Source organism: Daldinia loculata (genome assembly GCF_022478755.1).
Source record: "Daldinia loculata strain CBS 113971 unplaced genomic scaffold F4817scaffold_34, whole genome shotgun sequence".
NCBI classification, from domain to species: Eukaryota; Fungi; Ascomycota; class Sordariomycetes; order Xylariales; family Hypoxylaceae; genus Daldinia; species Daldinia loculata.
In genome coordinates, this window is record NW_026054888.1 from 124,667 (window position 1) to 147,873 (window position 23,207).

Below are 23,207 nucleotides of genomic sequence, written 5' to 3' on the forward strand. Positions count from 1 at the left end.
CCACCCTGTACCGTGCTGAGATGCTACGCTCCCCGAGATGCTATAGGAATATAAGGTGGGATATGTATATGTAATACATGTAAGCAAGTTTGTAAGGCCACCGGTTACGGACCTTGCTTCTGAGGTACGAGAATCTAAAGTACGAGAGATAAAGCGAAGGAGGGCTGAGAATCCTTTGCTTAGTAAAGTCGACTTAGTGCTCTACATAGCACGCAATAGCTGCAAGGGCAGTTATTGGATATATGATGAGCCGGGCTGTAATTATATGAATATAAACCTTGCCGGCCGAACACCGAAAGTGTTCGACCGATGTTTTGTCGCAGAGACCTTTGAGACTCGAAGACAGGTGCCGAAGTTTGAGCCCCTGTCAAACGGTGGACCTAGTGCACGTTTTCGAGAGGGGCAGACGTGGCAGCCAAGGGTTCCGAAATGGATCAATGGTAGGTAATGGATAATTGAGAATGAGCTTCAGTCTATGGAACTGCCCCGCGTAGTACATGCGTTCATTGCGTTCATAGGGATGCGGTAAGACCTCAAGGACGGAGGTTACGGAAGTCGGAAAAAGACCTGGATGGCTCTTACACATCTTATCAGTTGTCAGATATTAGACTGAGAGTTACCTAGGTACCTAACAGCCTGTTGCTTTAGGTACATACCTAAGAGCTCATACCTAAGGTACCTAGATAACCTAATAACTGCTACTTATTACTAGCTCACCTACGAAGGCTCTTAGCTTTAGCTCTGTCAAATTTAAAGGAATATTCCTCCGTTACTACGAAATCCAAGTATATGCTGACAGGATGCGAGCGAACGGCACAAAAGCCTTACAGGTTGAAGCTTACCTATGTATAACACCCGTTCTATACTCGACGGTCTACTCGGGTAAAGATCGTTTCCAAACCTGACGTAGATACTGCGTGTGCTCGGGACCGCAAAGAGTGTGTGTTGGAAGATAAGCCTGCACGCCGGCATGGAGAAATGTAAAAGTTATTGATATCCGATAAGATGGTTACTTTCACGTTATTCTAGACGTGTTAGGTTAGGTGCCCAGTTAAATCAAATAGAATATCAACTTACCTTACCAAATGGAGTTACTTTACGTGATCTAGATAATATTTATTAGTGAAGTTACTCCGAGTCTTCCTGCGTGTTTGTAGTGCTTGTAGTGCTTGTAAGTGCAAGTATACATAATATCTGCGCCCCTCTTACTCCTTCTGAGAAAATTCCTTCGGCTTGCCCCACTCAGGTACTCTTTCCTTCCTACCAGCAGTTAGTCCAGACACCACGATCCACGGCTCAGGGACAAGAGCGAGCCGCTAGTGCTAGGTTTGGTTAACCCACTAACTTCCACGTAGCTTACCATACCAGCCATAGTGTAAAAGTACCTCTTAACATAATCTACCTACCCATACAGTCGGCATATAGTGCAAGCGACAAAGCGACGGAAATTGCGCCATTCGAGTTGTTATTTTCAGTTCCTGCCCCTCCGATTTTTTTCTCTCGGCCAATTAAAACCCCCAAAGGAAAAACTCCCGCTTTCTGCTCTTCCCTTCATAAACCTCTCCTTCCCCCCTCATCCAACCCAACTTTTTATTTCTTCCGAGAGACACTCTTGGGCTACGCATTTTCTTTGGGTGCATAGAATTAATCAACTTGTACTTTCCTATTTCACACTCTACCGTCACAATGCCTGCTACCAACGGCCATGCTAGCTCCTTGAGCACCCCTCGAAACCCCGGGGCTTTTCTCTTCACCGTAAGTATGGATTACATGGCATTTCCTCCTCATCGTTAGCAAGTTCGAGGACAGCAAACTGATTAATTGTAGTCCGAGTCCGTCGGTGAAGGCCACCCCGACAAGATCTGTGATCAGGTCTCCGATGCTATTCTAGACGCCTGCTTGGCGCAAGACCCCCTCTCTAAGGTCGCCTGTGAGTCGGCTACCAAGACCGGTATGATCATGGTATTTGGTGAGATTACGACCAAGGCCACCATCGACTACCAATCCGTCATCCGAAATGCCATTAAGGAGATCGGATATGACTCCTCCGAGAAGGGCTTCGACTACAAGACCTGCAACGTCCTCGTTGCCATTGAGCAACAGTCCCCCGATATCGCTCAGGGTCTTCACTACGAGAAGGCCCTCGAGGAGTTGGGCGCTGGTGACCAAGGTCTCATGTTCGGCTATGCCACCAACGAAACCCCCGAACTGCACCCTCTCTCCCACCTTCTCGCCCACAAGCTGAACAAGGCTATGTCTGACGCTCGCCGGGACGGAACTCTCCCCTGGCTCCGACCTGACACCAAGACCCAAATCACCATGGAGTACAAGCACGATGGCGGCGCTGTCGTTCCCCTAAGAGTCCACACCGTCGTCATCTCTGCTCAACACAGTGGCGATGTCAACACGGAACAGGTCCGAAAGGAGCTGAAGTCCAAGATCATCGACACTGTCATCCCCAAGCAGTACATTGATGACGAGACTATCCTCCACGTAAGTCTTAAAACCCTAATCCGTCCATCCCGGCTGTAGTCTTCGATTCTATGTACGCAATACTAACAATTATTATAGCTCCAACCTAGTGGTCTTTTCATCATTGGTGGCCCTCAGGGTGACGCCGGTGTTACCGGCCGAAAGATCATCGTCGACACCTACGGTGGATGGGGTGCCCACGGTGGTGGTGCTTTCTCCGGCAAGGACTTCTCCAAGGTCGACAGATCTGCTGCCTACCTTGCTCGATGGGTTGCTAAGTCTCTCGTCGCTGCCGGCCTCGCTAAGCGAGCGCTGGTCCAACTCAGTTACGCTATTGGTGTAGCTGAGCCCTGCTCTATCTACGTCGACTCCTACGGCACCTCTGACAAGACTGCCGAGGAATTAGTCGACATCGTCAAGGCTAACTTTGACCTCCGACCTGGCGCTATCGCCAAGGAACTTAACCTAGTCCGCCCCATCTACAACCAAACAGCCAAGTTCGGTCACTTCGGTACCAACCAGGAATTCACCTGGGAGCAGCCCAAGGCGCTCAAGTTTTAAGCTAATGAATTGTAGAGTTCCGCTGGGGGGATCTTGTCACATTTATAGTAGCGGAAGAATCAACTTCTTTCTGCATTGCGACTGGCGTTGTTTGGTGTGTTATCTAGAAGACATAGGATTCCCTCATCGGAAAATGTCATGAAAATTTTGGGCATGGCAGCATGGCGTACGGTTTCAACATACCTGGTTTGGGCAAAGGCACAGATAAAGTGGCATCTATGGGGTCACCGGTCTGGTAAAGGCGGATAAATACCTTAAACATCCGCATTGCATTTATTCAACACGGCAATACGTCCAAAGGGACAAAAATAAAGATACCAATTTGTCGTACCTCTACCTCTACCGATATTCGAATTTTGTGAATATTTATTATTTGGTGACGATAATCTGTACTTTGTGCTCTCGTTGTAGAGTTGACGGGACGTCGAATTCCGTCTGTTTAGGAGCAGCATGTCCATCACTACAGTCGCTACTTCGATGGTTCGACGTGACCGTTGTCTGTAGAAAACCTTACCATCTTATTCTTATAATAATAGGTGACACGGTATTGTTATGTCTATCCCCCAGCCGCCACTGTTCTCTTTCTACATTGCGCTTATGACCGCACTTTCTCCGTGGCGACCATCCTCCTCTAACTTATTTTCTCGCTAATGCTGTTTGGTTGCCATCCTCTCTTCTACTACCGCCGCTACTAATGTTGTTGCTAGGGTAATCTTCTCTCATATCTACATCTCCTTCGCGATCAAAGCAGTCGGCTGAATAAAAGGAGAGTGTTGGCGAAGAAGGCGATGGAGGATACCGCTGTGCGGGCAGTAGTGTGAGGAGGGCTAAGAAATCGTCTTGGAAGCGGCTGGTACGTGGCGGGGAGGGCGGTGATGAGATGTTGTGGTTTATGTCGTTGGTGGTAGTAATGGTGGTGGTTGCTTTGAGTATGGGGCTGTTATTTGATGGGGATGAAGAATGTTCCGGTTGCTGGGAGAGATCTGGTCCGAGTGCATCTCCTATTATAGGTCCCTCTGATATGTGGTGTTTAAACGGCACCTCAATGACGGCGTCGAGGACACGGATTCTGAAGATGGGGGTTGAGGGTGGTGATGATGCTTCCTTGGTTTTCATGGCTTGATATTCTTCGTTTGAAATTGAATATGAAGCTTGTTCTAGGAACGGTGATTGGTAGTTGATATTCGTGATAGACAAACACTCCCAGAGGTATTAGGCTGTATTAGAGAAGTAGGGATTTAAAAAAAAAAAAAAAAAAAAAAAAAGCATGGAGATGTCAAGCAACTAACTTATAGGAATGGGACCAACAAATCCACGGTTATACAGACTATAGTTACCTAGTACTCTTTACGTCTGGGTCAGGAACACTCATACTATTCTCCTTAACTGATGTATTTAAAATCGGCTATATCCATGTATATATCACCATACGGCTCCTTACACAAAGCCTCCTTAGCTTGCTCGGAAATCTATCCGAGTAACGCTAGAGAGTACTAGAAACGGACCCGATCGATCCCTCCGCATAAGACATCGCGAGCTATACGGCCGTCGCGTATACGTACAAGTAGAATACGGACGAATAACAGAGTCGCTCCGCCGCAGCCACATATACCACACCACATAAGCCTAAGATCGACGTAGCGAGGGTGAAAATACACGAGAAGAGATGGCTTGACAGCCAGTACTACATTATGTGGATATGAAAGAGAAAATAACTAAATCTAGCCAGTTATCAAGATTCTAAAAGCACCATGTCACCCATCGCCCCGAGCACCTTGGTCTTTGGTGGACATACTACGTGCTCTTCTTCGTAGCCCTATCGGGTTTAGACTACGGTTAGGTTAGGTGCGAGCCGCGGCGTCTGCACGCTTAATCGAAAGCGAGCAATACGAAATACGACGCAACCAACCGGCCGGGTCCACGGTTGGCTACCTACCTAATATCCAGCATCCCGGGACCTATCACTCCTTTTATGAACAAATATAGACCTTATTTTAATAAGATCCAAAAATTACATTAGCTAGGATTAGGTAGCTATTAGGGAAAACAAGCACATCAAACTAGTCAAAAACACTGTTTATACACTTGAGACACATGCTCTAGTAGAATACGATTTGTCTCCGTCCCGCAGCCGAACGGTACGCTCTTCATACACAAACTCCTCGAATCTTCGACAGAGGTAATGACCCTAATTCCCAATTCTATATACATACCAGGTATATAGACATACACATCCCTACCCTTTCCACGTACAACACCAAAACGCCATCCGCTCCACCTGCATGTATAGCCTAACCTGAGGGAATAGCCAGTATTTCAAGACATCTGAGCCTGGAAAGCACCGTGTGAGCTATATCCTGCGTAGCATATTTTAGGATGGGACAAAATAAAATGGGTGGATTAATCATCCTCTATGTCATCGTCGCTTAAAACCAATTTCTGTATGGAAGGTATCGCCGCGGTAGAAAGGGAAGGCACATCACTCTTTTGCCGTATGCCAAAGGCGATGCTCTTCTTTCGTGGTGATGATTCTTCGGTGGGCTTGTCAGTTGCCCATGCTTCTCCCGCCTGCTCCACATTATCATCTCTGTCGAGGGCGTCATCGTCCGCTGCTTCTCCAATCCCGGAAAACGAGGTCACCTTTTCAATTTCCTTCAACCGAACGTTACCTACTGCGCTTCTACGTCCCCGTGCTATGTGGGCCATATATGGCAGTCGTTCCAGTAACAATTCCGTACGAGCTGAGTTCCCAAGGAAGAGTAACGGGGCTGTCTGTTGATCCTGGCTCTGTTCGGCCTTTTTGGCTTGTTGGCTGTTATTGAGTTGTATAGAAGCTTGGTGTTTACTGATCCAATCTCCACCGCCGCTTGCTGCTGACTTGGGCCGTCTAAATGCAGAAGCACCTTGAGTGAGATTCTGACCAGTCTCATCCCCTTTTAGCAATCTTGATGCCCAGTGGTCTACGACTCCTTCAATTTCTTCCTTCTCTCGCCATAGTTTGAGGCTTGTAGGATAGAACATCTTGTAAGCATCACTACCACCGCGCCCGGAGGTTTTCGCGATTCGCTTCACCGGATTTGGTAGAGAGAATAGTAATCCTCTGGTCGCGACCTGAAAAGTAATCTCATCTTGTTTTAGCACATGGCTAGCCGAATCTCGTCCCGAGAATGTCGAAGCGCCAAACCCTCGGCCCCGGAAGAAGATGTCCCAAGATGGGGAGAGTAGATCGCTCTCGGAAAGGAACTCGATGCAATTGTTTATGTAGTCAAGTGGGGAATTTGGATCGGAAGGCCCACTAGGTTCACAGGACAGGGCGTAGTTCTCGTGAAGCGCTGAAATAAATGTGTGCGTATCAGTCCCAGTCTCATCAATGAGGCTATCGACGGAGACCTCGGACCGTTTTGGCCTAGAATGATGAGCTATAAAGTCAGGTAATATTTCGGCCTGACCCTCGAGAGTTTGCTGGCTCATCGGGCGCTCATCTCTTCTGTTGTATACTACCTTTCCGACAGCATGAAATATTCCTAAACTTGCTTCGCGTTGCGAGACAAGCTCTAGACTTTCCACCTCACCTTTAGTCAAGGATACTTCATTCTTAGATCCGCGTTTGGGTTTTGTGAAGGCTACCTTTGAGCCCCAGTCCGCATCGTCATCACCTTTGAGGCAAAGAAACTCGAGTGAGGAGATTGCGCTTCTTATATCCCCTATTTCGCCCAGCCTCTTTAGAACAAGTGGGCCCGGCGTCCGACGCCGTCCAGACTTCCGCGCCTCTTTCTGTACGATTAACTCGAGCGCGCTTGCAAGGAGAGTAGGCGCAATAGCGTTAAACTCTATAATGCAAGAGCCCGGATGTCGAGTGATTTCAGGCCCCAGCAAGCGATAGGCCGTAAAGCTATCCGCAGACGCCGAGGTAGTAGTAAGTAGAGTCTCTGATATGATCATAACGATAGGCGTGATGGGATCTATGGAAGTTGGCCGGCCGTAAGTAGCGAGAGATGGCGTATTAGCGGCCAGGTACTGCAAAATAGTATTTCGAAAGGTCGTCAAAGCCGTTGACGAGCGTGTAAAAGTGTTTGGGAATTCCTCAATGAGAATGATTTTCTTCGTATTATTATCATTATTATCGGGTTTGCCGAGACTCGGAGGAGTCGAGTCAAGATCAATGTCTAATTGACCGAATTTTCCACTCCTTCCCATGAATTCTTCAAACTGCGCCGAAGCTGACTGGAGCCCTTGATTTGAGCCTAAGGGGCCAACAGGGTTTCTCCATTCGAGTAGTTCACAGCGCATGTCCTTAGCAAGGAGTCGAACTGTGGTTGTCTTCCCTGTTCCGGCAGCGCCCTTCAAAATTAAAAGCCGTTGTCGCATCCGGCCGGCCATGACATCTTCAAGCCACCGGCGAACATCTGCTACTTTCCTTTTGTGAACTGCAAGCTCTTCTATATTCGTAGGGCCGAACCGTTCCGACCAGGGCCGTTGCTCATCGCCCGTAGTTGGGTCCTGTTGAGGACGGGGTGGTTTGAGGAATTTTTGACTCGATGTAATTGCCGGGCCGCTACTCGGTTGGGGCGTATCCCGAAAGCGCTTACGGGCGTTCTGCCCGACTCGACTGGTGTTTGCCGCCCTGTGTTCACCCACATCGTCATCGTCTGATATTGGATCGCTAATGATATCGTCCCTCTTAGTCGGAGACGCCGTCGGGACCCGTTGAGCCTGTCTAGAAAACATAGTCACAAGATCCGCCGTCTTCTCTTTCTCCACTCGTTTCCCTTTTGCAAATGACTGGGCCTTGGGCTTCCCCGGACTCGTACTAAAGCCCCTGAATCCATTGTTCCTTTGGTGAAGAGGCATAGAAGTCGAAGTCGAGCTCGACGGTTGAGTGGCTAGCAAGCGAGACGACTTCCTTGCAGGACCTGGCGAGGGTGTTGTAGCCCGGGAGGCATCGGTGGCAGAGGCGCACTTTTGAGTAGGCGAAGAAAGGAGATAATTGGTAAGGGTGTTAGGCTTCGACTTTGGCTCTTCTTCATCGTCTGAAGAGGCATGAACGATGTTTCGCTTCCGACGTTTTGTGGGTGGCGCCATGACGATAGGGTGGATGTGAGATGCACGGCATCTGCTAGTGGGCGTAATTGCTCACATGAAGAAGGCAAACGAATGATGAAGATTTGTAATATGATTTTTCGTTCGGCCGCGGCGATTTAAATCTTAAAACTTTAATATCTAGGAAACAACTGATTTGGTGGCCGTCATGGACAAACAGACGGCACGACTGAGTTGAAACTTAGGTACCTTCCGTCATTCCCAGCCTAATGGAACCTTTCGTCGCGGGCGGGTTGCTTATAGCGCGTCTCCCGGTAATCTAGCCCGCTGTAACTTCGATGCGCCATCATGTGATCAATTAAACCTGCGTTACGCTACATGATATGTACCTACCTCTAAGTACCTCTATTTGTTCTCACATGTAAGTCGGTCTCAGTATATTCGTGATACAGCCCAGTAATGGTTACACCTTTTTTCTTCTTAAATTATTACGTTTTAATAATCATAGTTTGCCATTATTTTATTCTAAATCATCATTACATCCTAAAATAGTCTCATGTGTGAGAAGCCTAACTATAGTTGACAATAATAACAACATGCTAGCTCAGAGATCAATTTTGTCCAAATATCCTCATAATTCATATATATTTCACAGTCCGTATTACAACGCAGATATCAAGAGACCTAATACTACGAAAAAGTCCATCCCTGGAAGTCATCGGCAAATCGGACGGCCGCAGCCAAATAACGTTCATGTACGTCCCCCCAAGTCCGAGCCGCTTCTTTAATAGCACGCAGAACTATACAGTAAGTTAGTACTTTGGTAATATGCATTCGAGTCGTTCAGAAGTCTTACCCTTGACAAAATGAGCGTCAGTAGCATAAGGTCCATTTAACGCCTTGTCCTCCACATAATTCCACTGCTTCCCAGCAACATCTTCCGGCTTGATGTAATCAGGATCAATTTTCGGGCGTAGTTCAGCGATATAGACGGCGACTGCGAATAGCCACCATTGCCTAACTAAGTTGATGCGGAATTCCGATGGGATGAATGGAAGCAGTATCCTGACGGCATGACTCGTCGTTAGCACATGGCAAAGGAAGAAGTTATATGAATGAGTTCCGGGCGGGACTGTGGCAATCAGGATAGCAACCGCAGCCTTCTGTGATTGTTCAAAGTCTTTCACCGGATCATCGAGTGTCCATGCGTTCCAGTACTCCAGAACAATATCCTCGTGCTTCTTGAATAGCGGCTCAATGTTGTCTGGTCCTGGTTCCTTGAAGACTCCGTCCAGACGATTATCACTCCTTAGTTTTAGTAGTAGTTCCAAGGGTGAAGAAGGCTTGATCGAAGATGGCTTCGAATACGAAGCATCGTCAATGTACTTATGAAGGAAGTTGTATTGCGTAGCCGCCATGCCAAGGGCCTCCATGGCAACTTCGCGACTATCTACTTCATAAGCATATCCTAGGTGAATGAGAGGATGCCCAACTAATATAGGTCAGTTTATACCTATACAAAGTTTTAGGGGTTGAACGTACGGCCTCCGATGAGACAGTTTATTAAGGGCTCCTTGCCCCCATATATGTACTCTTCCACTACACCTTTCCACTGGTAGTTGTGCCTCAATGCTAGAGAATCCTCGAAGAAATCGACATATGCACGCTGGTACTCCGGTTCTCCGAGAAAGTCTCTCCAGTCCTCCTGGGCTATTTCAGCTGGCGATTCTTTCCACGACTCAAGATCTTGTGCCTCCACATCGTAGATCTTATGCAATTGCTGAACATCTGCTCCAAGGATATAAGCAGACCCAAGGATATGAGGTAGATGGTTATGAAATTGTAAATTGTGGTAGAGAATGGAATGATTAACGTGGTTAGCCCTCAATAGGTGCTTAAGGGTTCTTGGTCGTTTCTCAGGTGCCGTCTCCACATTGTGAACCTCAACAGGTGGGATGTCAATGGTCCGAGTCCGACCTGTATTAGAGACGAGTCGATTCACAATGGGAACGTAAGAAAGTATAGAAGCCATCTTTGGTCTTAAATTAGAGCATCACGATAATCAACTGTCTGAAGGTTAAAGTGGTTGAAATTGAAGTGACGTAACAATCGAAAGTGCCACCCGCGTGATCCAAAGACGCTATTATATGTGGATATGCATTTAAATGAAAGGTAGTGAATTCAGATATCGCATTGAAGAGAAGTATTATACAATTAAGGGGTGTCTTAAGTGAGGCTAAAATGCTTTAGCTGAATATTGCACTAAAGAAAAAGTACAAGACATTGTTGTCCACAGTCATCTTTACATAAGGTAATGTTGGTCTGTGCATCGCCGAAATACTACAAAATGTATCGCGTCCAACCATCTTTTCGGGTTTCAACCATTTCCCCATATGCAACATGAATGAATCACGTCCAGTTCTTATATACGCCGAACTTCTGTCGCGTATACAAGGGGTATCTGTCGGATGCGAGCTGTATACACCAAGCTCACCTGATACTAAAGCCACCGTCTCATCTGATGGTTGGTACTTCACAATTCACCACGATGGCATACAGACCTCTATACGTCTCCCTGGACAGGTTGTCTCAGTTAAGGAACTACCAATACAGAGTATTGGCAAGAAACATATCTCCTGTCGATTGCCTCTTGCCTCAAGTCTAGAGCGCCATGCCTTTTCCACACCAGGAGAACAAACAGTCCCGTGGTCCGCGACTGATCTTCAACCAGAATCACACATTACGTGTCGAAGATGCCACGCTACCATTGTTGAGCCCGGTGTAATCAAAGTATGGAAAGATTTGCCTAGCGAGAACTGGGCTGAAATGATGGAATTCTGGCATTGCCATAAACCTCATGATCACGGACACAAACATGATGATGGTCTTGCTTCTAAAGCGTATGGTGCGAATTCTAGGATATCCGCCCAAGCAGGTGTCGGTTTTGTGGATCTCTCTTCCTTTCTACTATCAGAGACGGATATTTCTACGTCAGTCGTAAGTATTTTCTTTTTTATTAACTGTTTGAAATGGGTATATAGAAGGTGGCCAGGCCGGCATTTTTGCTCCCCAGTGGCATGGTCACCGATACTCTTACCCTAGAATAACATACTTTCCTATCCTGATATGTCAGTGCCGAATCCGAGGTCTCGCCCTAGGGATTTGGCATTAATGTATTAGGGGATCCCTCTGTTTTTCACCAGGAATTTCCTTGGAAGTGTAAATTCCGGGATTAACTAGAGGTACATCTCTTGCGCTTCTTAGCTAGATATTAAATATTTTCATCAAGTATCTCCTCAGAAGTTTTGCTAATGCAAGCTTTAGATAACAAAAGTTCCATCCTTATTAGAGTCCCGCAATGAATCAGAATACCGTGATGAGACATCTGACAATGGACAACCGCACAATTTGCAACCAGAAAACATATCCATTTCCTGTGTATCATGTAAGAATCAGTTAGGAATCCTGAATGAACAGGGAGCCGCCATTACTCTGTTCAAGTGGCAGGTCTACGTGGATGAGCAGATCCCACGAGGCCCTGATAACTCGCCCAATCTGTTCCACTGGGTCAGCTCTATTCTACTTGCGACGATAGCCCGCTCCGGCTGTTCAAAATCCATCTTGCTGCCAATGAAACTGAAAGACCAGCCAGCGCAGGATGTTTCCCAAGTAAACGATACATCCCAGTCTCTATTAAATATCTGGGTATTCAACAACATCTCCTTCTCGTCCACAGAGGAGGGAAGGTCACCGATTAAGGCTATAAAGGTGTTTTATCGCATGGTTAATCAAGGTGAAGCAGACAAATTACTCGACTCTATGATGTCAGATGTACAAGACATTACCCTACCGGCCGAGGTAATCGAAAAGGTAAAGGACATCCTAAACAATAACAACTTCCTATTACCCCAGAGTGATCGACAATTCAAGGAATGGAAAGTTAGTCTTCTAGAGAAGTGGGAAGGGAAAGACGGGTGAATACAACCTAGGTAGTGGCTGAGCTATGTAAGCTACCGTCTAGTTACACGGCATGTATCCTCATATAAGGTATTCGTCATAATCCAAGTCCCACAGCTACGATCTCAGCAAGCTATAGGGAGCAATCTGATGAGTCTACTTGGCGGTGGCTCATTTGTGTACGGGGATTTATTTACGCTTATCCCGTGCAAGAGACGGCGTTAAGAACCTAAGTGATGTGAACAAAAGAAACTCAGAACGTAGGGCTAATTCTTAAATTAGGTTAGGAGTAGTTTAGATCTTAAACAACTGACCATGTTCACTAATATTCATTTACACGAGAGCAGGTGATTCTTCCATTATCGTAATCTATGTTCAAATATTTTCTAAGCTCCCACATCATGCCGGTATGCAGGACTACCATATTAGGTGTCACAAAACGTTGCAGAGCCAGTATTGGAAGGATAGTTTCTTTTTGACTAATGCACAAGGTGTTTATAAACACAGGAGGACAAAAGAGATTTTTGTCTGCGCCATGGAGTATCTGTCTAAACTGACTTGTCTATTGAGCCTTGGAGGACACAATTCCTGGACACTTGTTAGCTTGTGCTATAAGACCGGCAGTAACAACACTTACTCTCTACGTCGGCAACGCTTTGTTGCAGGATTTGTTGAAGAGCCTTAGGGTTCTCGAGCTCCTTCTTCACCTTGGCAATAATCGACTGGGCCAGTTCCCTCTGCTGGCGCTGCTTGACCTGGCTTTCGTATCGTACCCACGAATCCAAAACTGATTTAGCCTCGGCCGCCAGAGCAGTAGACTGCTCGAGCTCATACGCTTTAGCCTCGAGCTTAGCGGTCTCCTTGGAAACCTCGAAGAGAGCCTTGGTGATGTCGACAACACCTCCCATCTGCTGAACGTTCTCGATGCGGTTCTTGACGGCCTTGGTGTGGTCGGCACGCGCGGCGTTCAAGATGTTCTTGATCTTCTCGTTCTGTGCCTCGGCCCATTGCGTGTACATGGGACCACCATACTTGATCAAAGCACCCCAAACGCTAAGCAAGCAGAAGGCGACAATGGTTTCCTCGTTCACGACGTAGTACTCATTGCTAATGGCGTAGATAGACAGACCAGCGGCGGAGGACAGGATGGCGGTCTTGGAAACGAGCGAGTTTCCAGGTAGAGAGTCAATGATAGACTGTGCCTTGACCTTAGGGTCGGGAAGGTTGGATGCCGGTCGGGTAGCAGTCAATGCGGTGGTGACTGCGGGAAGAGTTCGCGAAGGGACCGACGGCCGTAGACGGGCGGCTCCTACAATTCGCGATAAGTTTTACATGGCCTAATTGCTAATTGGCATGCCAGTAAGGTAGCAATGCAAAAACTTACCGAAGGCACGGGTAGCCAAGCGGGAGGCCATTGCGAAATTGAATGACAAGAGAAAACGGATTCGGGGTGAGAGGAGATGGGAGTAATTATTGCTTGTCTAGAGGAGCTTCGGAATTAAAGTCGATGAGGTTTTAACGAACCGAACTTGCACTTAACCCAGTTGAACCCTCAACCCAGTTTCAACCGACTTCCGTGATTGGTCAATCAGACACGTGATTTACCCGTTCCTCCCCACTTCAAACTCGATTTTGGCACTTTTAGGTCAGCCTTGCATTTGTTCTTTCTCAAGGCTGTTAGCAATTAAACTTTTTATCATTTCCTCACTATTCACTATTTCAAACGACTGCAACGCCTAGTTATATAATCCAACTACATACCTACCTAACTACGCGAAAATGTCAGGTTCCGTTACTGAGGAGTCCTTGAAGAGGAAGCGATCGAAAGTTCCTGAAAAGGCAAATAAACGAGCCAAACCAAAGGACAGCGACGAACATGATCCCCAAGCTGAGATCTTGCAACTCGAAAACGAAATCCTGGAATCCAAGAAGAATTACAATAACATAACAATTCTTCTTGACCTCGCGCAAAAAGACGGCGACGATGATTCTACCCAGCTTGCGGTGGTATCTCTGTGCAGAGTATTTCTACGTCTGTTTGCATCAGGAAATCTAGCGAGACGGAACGGACAGTCGGAAAAAGATATCGTAGTCGTTCAATGGCTTAAAAAAAGACTCGGAGACTTCAAGCAGATCATCCTCTCAGAATTAGGTCAAGAGGACACCGCGTCTACTGCGTTGACTCTAGCTATGCGCATCTTGCAAGCTGAAGGCAAACACACGAACGACAAGGATGAATACAGCTTTCCGAAGGGCTTCCTCAGAGAAGTGGTGGAAGCACTTATCCTAAGCGAATCTGAAGAGATTAGAGAAGAATTCTGCGAGAAGTTTCTGGGAGAGTATGCGGATATACGATTTTACACGTTCAAAGCCTTGAAGTACGTAGTTGACTCCTGTTTGACATGTGTGTAGTACTAACCTATCTACAGGGATATTCTTTCTGAGGAACCTTTAATATCCTCTAGCGAAACACTATTTGATAATGTGTTCGACATATTATCCTTCTTTGAAGATGTTCCGGCTTCCGCTGAAGAAATGGGCGAGTTCTATATTGATGCGCCGAAAAAGAAGTCGCATCCCGTCGCATCCCTGAACCAACAGAAGAAACAAGCCCAAGAAGCCTGGATAGCACTGCTTGACCTAGGCCTCAACCGGGAGCAGAGGAAAAAGGTGCTTCAAATCATGACTAAGTCCATTGCTCCGTGGTTTACCAAACCAGAGCTTCTGATGGACTTCCTGACAGATTCGTATAACTCCGGAGGTGCGATTTCTCTGTTAGCTCTATCAGGAGTCTTCTATCTCATACAAGAGCGGAACCTGGACTATCCCTCGTTCTATCGGAAGTTGTACTCATTATTGGATGCAAATATCCTACATTCGAAACATCGGTCCAGGTTCTTTCGGCTGTTGGACACGTTCCTCTCTTCTACGCATCTTCCCGCCGTCCTTGTCGCAAGTTTCATCAAGCGAATTACGAGGCTGTGCCTCAGCGCCCCCCCTGCCGCTATCGTTGTGGTCATACCCTGGATTTATAATCTATTCAAAAAGCACCCGCTTTGCACGTTCATGATGCATCGCGTGCCTAGGTCACCGGAAGAGAAGGAGGCACTGGAAAATGAAGGGATGGCTGACCCGTTCATTGCTGACGAAGAAGACCCAATGGAGACTTGCGCCATTGATAGCTGCTTATGGGAGGTCGTTCAGCTGCAGTCACACTACCACCCGAACGTTGCGACTATCGCGAAAATAGTATCGGAGCAATTCACTAAGCAGTCCTACAACCTCGAGGATTTCTTAGACCATTCGTATAGCAGCGTAAGTCACATGTGCCACCGTCCCACATACTAGTTTTTGTTTTGCTTACGTATTTCTAGCTACTCGATGCGGAGTTATCCAAGCAAGTCAAAAAGGCTCCTGTTGTGGAGTTCATGATACCCAAAAAGGTGTTCCTTCCTCAGGATCTAGACTCGGGGGTAGAGGACAATCTTCTGGCGAAACTCTGGGACTTCCAATGATCGTCGCTTTGACGTCTAGGATAGTCTCGGGGCGTGCGTCACCTAAACCTAGAATTCTCGGCAGCTACCCTTCTGTTATTGCTAGGTTCGAGATTATTACGGCTATCAATCCAGGGATACTCACGCCATCGATTCGATGGAGAGCCCACCGCGGGTCGATGCCGAGGAGACGGGTTCGATCTGGCTACAAAGCCACTCACCGCCTCAACCAAACTAAATATATGTCGCCACCGTCGCGGTCCATATTCTCCGCTCGGGATCGCGAGATGTTGTTATGAATTTGCTATAGTACTTCGCGGCTTCTTGCGGCTTCGTACTACTACAGCCGTATCACTCAAGTACCTCCAGTGCAAGGTACAGGATGACAGCCTGCTGCGTACCGTTTTCGATCTTGGAATTTGCTTCGACGCGCAGCCTCATAACTCCACTTTGCACTACGTAACGCGAAGTGGAGAAAAACGCTATTTCAGGTGTTTCGAGTCGGACGAGAAATTCGTTTCAGAATGCTCAAGTTCGAAGGAGATAAGTGGTTGAAATGCGCAGGAAGGATTCAACTACATTGCTCTCAAAGAAGCTTCCTAGTCTGAAGTTCAAGTCTGCATAGGCTTTCCCGAACTATCGGGATTACACCGCCATATTGGCTAAGTCCTAGCATGATATTCCTTTAGAGCAAACACAAACTTCAGTTCAACCTGGCAGAATGAAATAGCAATTGCACGAAGACAGCAAGAGAACATCAACGTCGCTCTTCCCTAGTGTGACAAGATTTTTACATAGATGTGACTCATTATCCTCCCCCTTTTAGGCATACTGCAAGCGATTATCGGGGTCCTGGTGGTTGAACGTAATGCCGCATGTGGCTAGTGGAGCCGGACGGTACCTTACTGGCGAGTCGCGATGAAGCTGCAGGTCTCCGATGAAAAGTTAGATCTGAGAAACGGCTGCGAAGTATGTAGGCCGCTAAATAGACCCGATGGTCATTATCATCCTCCGAACACGTCTACATCAGCAGCATAAAACAATCGCAGTGAGCAGCTGAACTCTTTGGACAGGCGCTCGCCCGAGCAGGCTTTAGGATCATCTCGAAAATCGACATATTCAAATGTCGATGGCTCCATGGCGCCCTGATTTTGCATCCCTTTGGGCAGAAACGGTGGTTTCGTATTTGACTATCTGCCATAGTGCATCCATACTAGGATCGATGATTCCGAAGCTGGTTGGTCGAAAATGCCACTCACCGCTGCTTACGAACTATCCCTTTTTTGGCATTGGGAATCCCCGACTGGCGCACATGTCTTGCACGGACGAGAGCAGTTAAACTTAGTGTTCTCCATCAACCCCAAATTCGTCCTCTCATCACCTTCAGATCGTACCAGAAGGGGATGTGATCCATCTTATGTGCCTCTGGCCGCATAAAAGCCGGCCCGCTAGGTGTCACAGTATGTAGCTGCATGTATGAAGATGTATGTATGAAGTTCGTGCCTAACCAAGAGCTATTCCAATCTGAGCAAGTGCTCAAGTCTTGAGGTCTCGTCGGTATTCCGGAATAAGAACCACAGTCGGTGTAGATAGTACGATACATCGAGCTCCGGTCCAACCAAGACGGCCTATTTCGTCCACACCGCGTCGCGCCCGCGAGTAGTGGTGAGGTCTCCGGCGCGTCATTGAAGCAGATAAGGCCTAAAAGCTGCCGGCGCTCCTTGTTTCGATCTAGAATCTCGTCCAGTTCATATTCAACCGGTTTGTACTCAGTTTTGCGTATCGCGGGTAGAGCAGAAACGCGATGCGCCAAGTTTGGCCTGGCTCTCAGCCGACCCGCAAGAGCTTGCTTCATTCACAGCCAATCACTCAGACGAGGCGAACGCTTCAGCATGAAGTTGCAGCAGAATACACGTGCGTTGAAACTCTCCCTCGCGCTTCTTTCCTCGGGTTGAATCGACTAGAGCTGATTGATCATGAATTTTTTTTACTCGTATCATTCAGGCGTCAATTGCATTACATTGTTGTCGCCAACAACTTATTCATCATTTCTCCGGTTGGTTGTCTCGGCTGCAAACACCCTGAGCCCATAACAACCAAACCTGGTTACGGTGGCTCGCAGAAAATATCTACTTGTACCGGTTCTTGATGTTGAAAGGCTGTAGCCAAAAACGTCGGCCATGCCTATACTTCGTACTCTTCTCAAATTGACTCGTTCCAATATTTGCCTATAACAGAATCTTGGGATCCATTCATTAACCGTCCCCATGATACTAGGAGATACTAGGAAAATGTAGATCTCAAAACGGAGCCTCCACAAGGCTTTCATTAACTAAGCTGGTCGAGGATCTACACCTGTACGTCATCTCAAACCGGACAATTTCCTGTTGGCTGCTCTATGTATTCCTTCTGCCGTATACGCGGTGGTGGCCGAGCGTGTTTTGATCGATCATTGTCGTTGCTAACCTAGTGTATTCGCGTCTCTCACGACAGCAGTTCAAGCTAGCATTCGAATTAGTACCAACTCCGAAGAGCTTGGGTTTCCAGAGAATTCTTCCAAAGTGCAATTTTTTTTTTCCTCCTAGCATCTCTCCAACGCTCGATAGCGCACCTGGACCCTGGCTCCGGAAGACCCGCCGGCCAACAGGGGGAGCATGCCCCATTCGTGTCAAATCCGTTAGGAGGAGGAGAACTCGAAGATTTTAGAAGATGGACCCATTGTCTGTGCTCAAGATTCCACGGCTTAATCGTTCTTATTCTTGGCTATTTTTAACGTTATTTGACTAATATCGCCCTCACCGCAAGAATCCCGCGCGTGAACCTACCAACCAAGATAACTAGATACACCTTTTCGGACTGGCTCATAATCAGCAAGAATAGCGGACGGGCGAGAGGAACTCATCTGGCCGTCGCCGAACGGAGAACGTCAATGTTCTTCCAAGTAATTGTAGTGACGCCGAGAGGTCGTAGCAAAGTTGCCTCCGAGCATGGGTGAGGCAAGATCGGCCCCAGGCTCCCTGTCTTGCTCCAATCTGACACTTGATGCTGCCGCCGTCCCGTTCCGAGATCTGAGCATGGTACCGTAGAGGAAGGTGTAGAGAGTGACATAGAGGGGCCCTTCAATGCAACGATCAATGGCTGGCTGTACTGTATGTATGTAGTCGTAACTATCTCGTGATCTACTGACAAACTAGGTATGGTAAACGGCGCCGCATAGCTTCCTAGCAGTCCTAGGTACAACGCGGTTAGTGTTTGCTTGACATCGAGACGCAGCTGGCAGTCATGACATGACTATAAGCTGTAAGAGCCTCGGATGCACAAAGTGTCGGGCTGCAATCGTTATGTTTATGTACTGGCTTTCAGGCGTCTCACGGCTTCAGCACAAACAACACCAGAGAAATCAGTCATAATCGTGTGACACCAGTCGCACTGAACAGTTGAAGAAATAGTATCCGAGCTCCCAGGTCTCCAGTAGGAGCTCGGGGAAGCACGTCGCGCTTTTGTATGGCGCAGCCTCGTCTCTGCGTCTGGATTGTATCTGGACATTCGTCATCTCACAGCGCTCATCGCGTTGAACCGTATCTTTGTATCTTGGGCACGACCCATAGCTACTCCAAAAAACTGCTTTTGACTAATGTACGGCCCGGGAAAGTCTGCTTGGCCGTTCGAAAGCAGGAAGCAGGATACTAGTCTATTGTATCGACAGATCCGGTGGACTCGTAAGTGCAAGAATGCCTAGCAAAAAAAAAAGATCTCTTGTCACCCCACCACGAGCTACTGAGCAATGGGATGCCCAAAACGAATTCAGCGTCCTGTTAGTGGGCGCAAGAAGAGTGCTCGTGGGTGCTGAGTGCATGGGCTTAGGTAGCAATTGCACCTAAGGTCATCGATGCCCAACCCAGCAGGGCTAACGACTTCTAGCCTATGATATCCTTAGCTCACTCGTAAAGGGTTACCGGTTCAAGCATCTAGCGTTTCCGCTTCTGGAAGACGATTGGTTTTCGATCTACTCCGGAGCCGTAAGCATAGCAATCCATCTCGATTCTATTTGTCCGATCTACAACGTAGCCAGTCAGAGGATGACTACTAAATCTCCACCGGCGTATATCTACTCATCTATCATCATGTACGGGCAGATGTACGGGTTCTACAGTATCCGTTGCCCTACCGTAACTGAAAAGTCCCTAGCTGCAAGACCACTGGCACCTATTCCCAGTGGCTAGAGGCATCGTACAAGATCCCTGACTAACAAGAATGTATAGCTTCCCGTCCTAGGACAAATCCACCCAACCGTATAGCTGGGCTATCCTCTCATTGCTCCAAGATGCAAATCTGCTGTTTCACAGACTTTGGAGAGTCAAAAACGGCCGTCTCTCTCCAGTAAGAAAAAAGACGGTGGAGAGATGTTTTCCTTGGCTGAGGATAGGATCAACCAGTGGCCCGGAAAGCATCCATCTCGCTACCACACCCCCGTACCGTTACCTACAAGGGACCATACCCACGTCCTCCCACACACCCTCACCTCACTGCACGGCGAACCCAAGCAAAAGAGATGCCGTTCGTCAGTTGGTAAGTCTCATGGGCTTCCATCTTCCCCACTACAATGCTTAAGTGACTGACCCCCGTCCTCTTAGCACAAGCAAATCCTGACAGTCAAAGAAGGACCTGACCATTTCTTGTTTAAGTACCCAGGCCCTTCCTCCACCCCCCATCAATATCGCCCCCCCGATCATAAGGAAATAACTTATAAGAAAACATCTTGATTGTTGCTGAGGTTGTGAATCAGGCGATTCCTAACAGCATCTATTACAACCACTTTATCCCCCTCATCTTTACATTCGTTCTGTTTTACATAGTTTTTGTAAGACGGATTCAGGCCGACAATACCTGTACGACACACGAAGATTCATAAGAATATCTCCCAAGCCGAAGAAGTTGTAAGTTGTGTAGTAACACACACTCCCACTCTCTTGTTTTTCCCTTTATTTTTTTATTTTTATTTTTATTCTTTTTTTAAAGTTGCCGGACATCTCTGCTCTCCTACCCTGCAAGTCTCTCCCCCTCCCCCGCCGCCACCATTGTAACCAAATACTACCACCATCTTACTACCACTTACACCTCCAAACCCGACCAACCTCTTATCGCTCCCATTAATCATTGCAACATCCCCCCTCCCCCTCTCCATTGTCTCTCTCGCACATACTCCCGCATACATGCACACATACACGGACACCTACACACACACATATACTCTTAATCATCGTCTCGAAGCAGCTTGTTGTTCCAACTTGAGACTCGATTTTAAAGAAAGAGGAGACAGAGAATAGTCTATCAACGGCCCACCGCTACTAGTTTTAATCATTCACCGCTCGACGCACTAACCATACATCCCTGCAGAGCAGATCCAACCTCTTCGACTATTCTATACAACAACCTGCAGAGTTCCTAACTCTCGCTTCTCTCCCAAGACACACACACCACATTCACACGCACACACACACACACACACAGACCAGCAATGGTCTCAACATTTCAGATGCCGGCCTTCTACCGGTCGAATCACTTATCCGTCGATACCAGCCATGCGCAAAAGTACTTTGATGAAGAGGACAGCAACATCCTCGACGAGAACATCCTAGACAGCAACGCAATGGACTCGGGTCTGGATATGTCGCCGCCCATGGCTGGTAGCAGGAGGGATTCGTTCGCTGTACCCGGCTCGATATTCTCCCCGAAGACGGAAGTGGGAGATTGGCAATCCGTCGACATGCAGTCGGTCCCGTCAAACAACCCCTTCCTAGAGCCTCAGAACAACAACAACCCGTTTACGAGGGCTGACCCGCAAGCCGTATACGGCTCGCAAAATCAGCAATGGCAAATGGGTCAAGGTTCCGGTACATGCACACCCTTACAGTACGACAGCCTTGAGAACGCATTCGACAACAACCAGTCCATCTTCCAGCAACGACCTCTTCAGATGCAAACGCCCTTCAGCAATCCCGCCCACCAGGTACCGCTCTTCGCTACAGTTGGTCCTAACAATCCTCCTATGCCGAACTCGCCGCAGAAGGATTGGATGGGTCAGGACTTGAAGAACCCCTCGTTAGTCAAGCGCATGCGACCGGATACTCCAACCATCCGATCGCACAACGAGCTGCGTCGCGGTGACGGCATCCGCAAGAAGAATGCCAGGTTTGACATTCCCGCGGAGCGCAATCTCGGCAACATCGACCAGCTTATTGCGTCGACTACTGACGAGCAGGAAATCAAGGAGCTGAAGCAGCAAAAGCGACTACTTCGCAACCGGCAAGCTGCGCTGGACTCTAGACAAAGGAAAAAGATGCACACGGAGAGGTTAGAGGATGAAAAGAAGCACTTCACCAGTCTCATCAGCTCGATGGAAGAGGAGATGAGCGAGCTTCACATAAAGCTAGACCAGGAGAGGCGCGAGAGGGAGTACTTGGTGGCCCACGTCGAGAACTTGACCTTGGAAAAGGAAGAGTTGATTCGAAACCACACCATCGAGTCCGGCGACTTGCGCAAGAAGATTAGCGTCCTGACCGACCACGTCCAAAGGCTCGAGCACGCCGCTATCCCCAGCAATACGGGCTACTCCAACGGATATAATGATATGGACAGCCTTACTATGGATACGTCTTGGGACAACATGGGCTTCATGAACGAGTTCCAGATGGAACCCGAGGTGAAGCAAGAGCTCCAGATCGTTCCCCAGAAGAAGGCCGAAGTCCAGCTCTCATCCGACGGCGAGAAGTCCACCACGCAAGGAGGTTTCTTGTTCATGCTCTTCCTCGTTGGCGCCTTTGTCATCTCCAACAGGTCGGCCCCGACGATCCCCCGCGTCTCGGAGGATGTTCGCGAAGCTTCGACAACGCTTCTCAACAACATCTTCAAGGACGCAGGCGTCGCCAACGCCGAGAGCGCCATCGTACCCTCGGCTCCCCGGCCGTCCGGTGCGGACTGGACCTCGAGCGGTTCGGTCCCGATGGCCAGCGGCGCTATGGAGGGCGTAGCGCCGTCTATGCTTGGTGATCTAGCGGATTCCCTTACCCAACCGACGCAGGAGCAGACGAACGAGCAAATCTTCTCGCTCACACCGGCACAATATAACAGTGTGACGTCGCAAGATTTCCTTCGAGCAGCACCGACGCGATCGACGGGTCAGAACCGCCGGAACCTCGCCGACGCGCTAAGCAATATGCGCCACGCCGAGAAGCACTCGGCGGCCGAGGTATACACACGATCACTGCTGTGGGATCAGATCCCGGGCGACGTTGTCAGGAACTTTGCCAAGATGGTGGCCGAGTGCAACAACGCGAACGGTGGTCAGAACGGCAACGACGCAAACTCATGACGATTTCACGACATAACGACAGATTAACGAAAAGAACGAATTTACTACTACTACTACTACTACTACTATCTACTACTACTATACGGCTTCGAGTCAACAGCCGATTTTTTTTTCTTTTCTATTTTATTTACAATTTGGATATTTTCGCTTGTTGGTAACTTAAATATCGTCTTATTTTTTTTTTCCAATTGCCATTGTTCATACAGTTTTTACACGGCGCTCCCGCGCATCAAAATCCAGATTCGACGGTGCTCACGCACACCGAAACGACCTACGACGACGTATCATTATCATCTACATTATCTACATCA

General features: G+C 47.9%; 8 protein-coding genes across 8 annotated transcripts; 4 read left to right on the top strand and 4 right to left on the bottom strand.

Moving 5' to 3' along the window:
• Positions 1-1,090: 1,090 nt before the first annotated feature.
• On the top strand, positions 1,091-3,160 carry F4817DRAFT_155430 (S-adenosylmethionine synthetase). The gene is made up of 3 exons (XM_049298034.1): positions 1,091-1,755; positions 1,828-2,493; positions 2,572-3,160. Exons 1-3 carry the CDS (start codon positions 1,687-1,689, stop codon positions 3,031-3,033), a joined length of 1,197 nt encoding a protein of 398 aa, XP_049157763.1. The 5' UTR covers positions 1,091-1,686; the 3' UTR covers positions 3,034-3,160.
• Positions 3,161-3,580: 420 nt separating this feature from the next.
• On the bottom strand, positions 3,581-4,253 carry F4817DRAFT_155416 (uncharacterized protein). The gene has a single exon (XM_049298033.1). The coding sequence runs from the start codon at positions 4,147-4,149 to the stop codon at positions 3,670-3,672; it is 480 nt and encodes a 159-aa protein (XP_049157764.1). The 5' UTR covers positions 4,150-4,253; the 3' UTR covers positions 3,581-3,669.
• Positions 4,254-5,053: 800 nt separating this feature from the next.
• F4817DRAFT_155435 (Rad17 cell cycle checkpoint protein-domain-containing protein) lies at positions 5,054-8,476 on the bottom strand. The gene has a single exon (XM_049298035.1). It carries the CDS (start codon positions 8,113-8,115, stop codon positions 5,434-5,436), a length of 2,682 nt encoding a protein of 893 aa, XP_049157765.1. The 5' UTR covers positions 8,116-8,476; the 3' UTR covers positions 5,054-5,433.
• An 85-nt stretch (positions 8,477-8,561) lies between these two features.
• Positions 8,562-10,282, bottom strand: F4817DRAFT_341659 (uncharacterized protein). Its single transcript, XM_049303787.1, has 3 exons — positions 9,616-10,282; positions 8,930-9,565; positions 8,562-8,873 (listed from the first exon to the last, which is right to left on the bottom strand). Exons 1-3 carry the CDS (start codon positions 10,103-10,105, stop codon positions 8,764-8,766), a joined length of 1,236 nt encoding a protein of 411 aa, XP_049157766.1. The 5' UTR covers positions 10,106-10,282; the 3' UTR covers positions 8,562-8,763.
• Positions 10,283-10,371: 89 nt separating this feature from the next.
• On the top strand, positions 10,372-12,356 carry F4817DRAFT_341660 (ubiquitin-conjugating enzyme E2-binding protein). The gene is made up of 2 exons (XM_049303788.1): positions 10,372-11,070; positions 11,398-12,356. The coding sequence occupies exons 1-2, from the start codon at positions 10,474-10,476 to the stop codon at positions 12,049-12,051; spliced, it is 1,251 nt and encodes a 416-aa protein (XP_049157767.1). The 5' UTR covers positions 10,372-10,473; the 3' UTR covers positions 12,052-12,356.
• A 6-nt stretch (positions 12,357-12,362) lies between these two features.
• F4817DRAFT_341662 (uncharacterized protein) lies at positions 12,363-13,565 on the bottom strand. The gene is made up of 3 exons (XM_049303789.1): positions 13,415-13,565; positions 12,668-13,339; positions 12,363-12,618 (listed from the first exon to the last, which is right to left on the bottom strand). Exons 1-3 carry the CDS (start codon positions 13,443-13,445, stop codon positions 12,593-12,595), a joined length of 729 nt encoding a protein of 242 aa, XP_049157768.1. The 5' UTR covers positions 13,446-13,565; the 3' UTR covers positions 12,363-12,592.
• A 244-nt stretch (positions 13,566-13,809) lies between these two features.
• Positions 13,810-15,404, top strand: F4817DRAFT_359632 (CBF-domain-containing protein; the record flags this gene model as incomplete). Its single annotated transcript, XM_049306188.1, has 3 exons — positions 13,810-14,408; positions 14,460-15,349; positions 15,379-15,404. The coding sequence occupies 3 exons, from the start codon at positions 13,810-13,812 to the stop codon at positions 15,402-15,404; spliced, it is 1,515 nt and encodes a 504-aa protein (XP_049157769.1).
• Positions 15,405-20,921: 5,517 nt separating this feature from the next.
• On the top strand, positions 20,922-22,961 carry F4817DRAFT_341668 (uncharacterized protein). Its single transcript, XM_049303790.1, has one exon. The coding sequence runs from the start codon at positions 21,043-21,045 to the stop codon at positions 22,894-22,896; it is 1,854 nt and encodes a 617-aa protein (XP_049157770.1). The 5' UTR covers positions 20,922-21,042; the 3' UTR covers positions 22,897-22,961.
• The last annotated feature ends 246 nt before the right edge of the window (positions 22,962-23,207 follow it).

Bases quoted from the DNA above. Each gene is read 5' to 3' on its own strand.
- F4817DRAFT_155430 (XM_049298034.1), top strand. From the start codon at position 1,687: ATGCCTGCTACCAACGGCCATGCTAGCTCCTTGAGCACCCCTCGAAAC. The intron at 1,756-1,827 runs GTAAGTATGGAT...GATTAATTGTAG, and splicing joins CCGGGGCTTTTCTCTTCACC to TCCGAGTCCGTCGGTGAAGG. The intron at 2,494-2,571 runs GTAAGTCTTAAA...CAATTATTATAG, and splicing joins ATGACGAGACTATCCTCCAC to CTCCAACCTAGTGGTCTTTT.
- F4817DRAFT_155416 (XM_049298033.1), bottom strand. From the start codon at position 4,149: ATGAAAACCAAGGAAGCATCATCACCACCCTCAACCCCCATCTTCAGA.
- F4817DRAFT_155435 (XM_049298035.1), bottom strand. From the start codon at position 8,115: ATGGCGCCACCCACAAAACGTCGGAAGCGAAACATCGTTCATGCCTCT.
- F4817DRAFT_341659 (XM_049303787.1), bottom strand. From the start codon at position 10,105: ATGGCTTCTATACTTTCTTACGTTCCCATTGTGAATCGACTCGTCTCT. The intron at 9,566-9,615 runs GTACGTTCAACC...GACCTATATTAG, and splicing joins AAACTGTCTCATCGGAGGCC to TTGGGCATCCTCTCATTCAC. The intron at 8,874-8,929 runs GTAAGACTTCTG...CTTACTGTATAG, and splicing joins TGACGCTCATTTTGTCAAGG to TTCTGCGTGCTATTAAAGAA.
- F4817DRAFT_341660 (XM_049303788.1), top strand. From the start codon at position 10,474: ATGAATGAATCACGTCCAGTTCTTATATACGCCGAACTTCTGTCGCGT. The intron at 11,071-11,397 runs GTAAGTATTTTC...TGCAAGCTTTAG, and splicing joins CGGATATTTCTACGTCAGTC to ATAACAAAAGTTCCATCCTT.
- F4817DRAFT_341662 (XM_049303789.1), bottom strand. From the start codon at position 13,445: ATGGCCTCCCGCTTGGCTACCCGTGCCTTCG. The intron at 13,340-13,414 runs GTAAGTTTTTGC...CGCGAATTGTAG, and splicing joins CTTGGCTACCCGTGCCTTCG to GAGCCGCCCGTCTACGGCCG. The intron at 12,619-12,667 runs GTAAGTGTTGTT...ACAAGTGTCCAG, and splicing joins AAGCGTTGCCGACGTAGAGA to GAATTGTGTCCTCCAAGGCT.
- F4817DRAFT_341668 (XM_049303790.1), top strand. From the start codon at position 21,043: ATGGTCTCAACATTTCAGATGCCGGCCTTCTACCGGTCGAATCACTTA.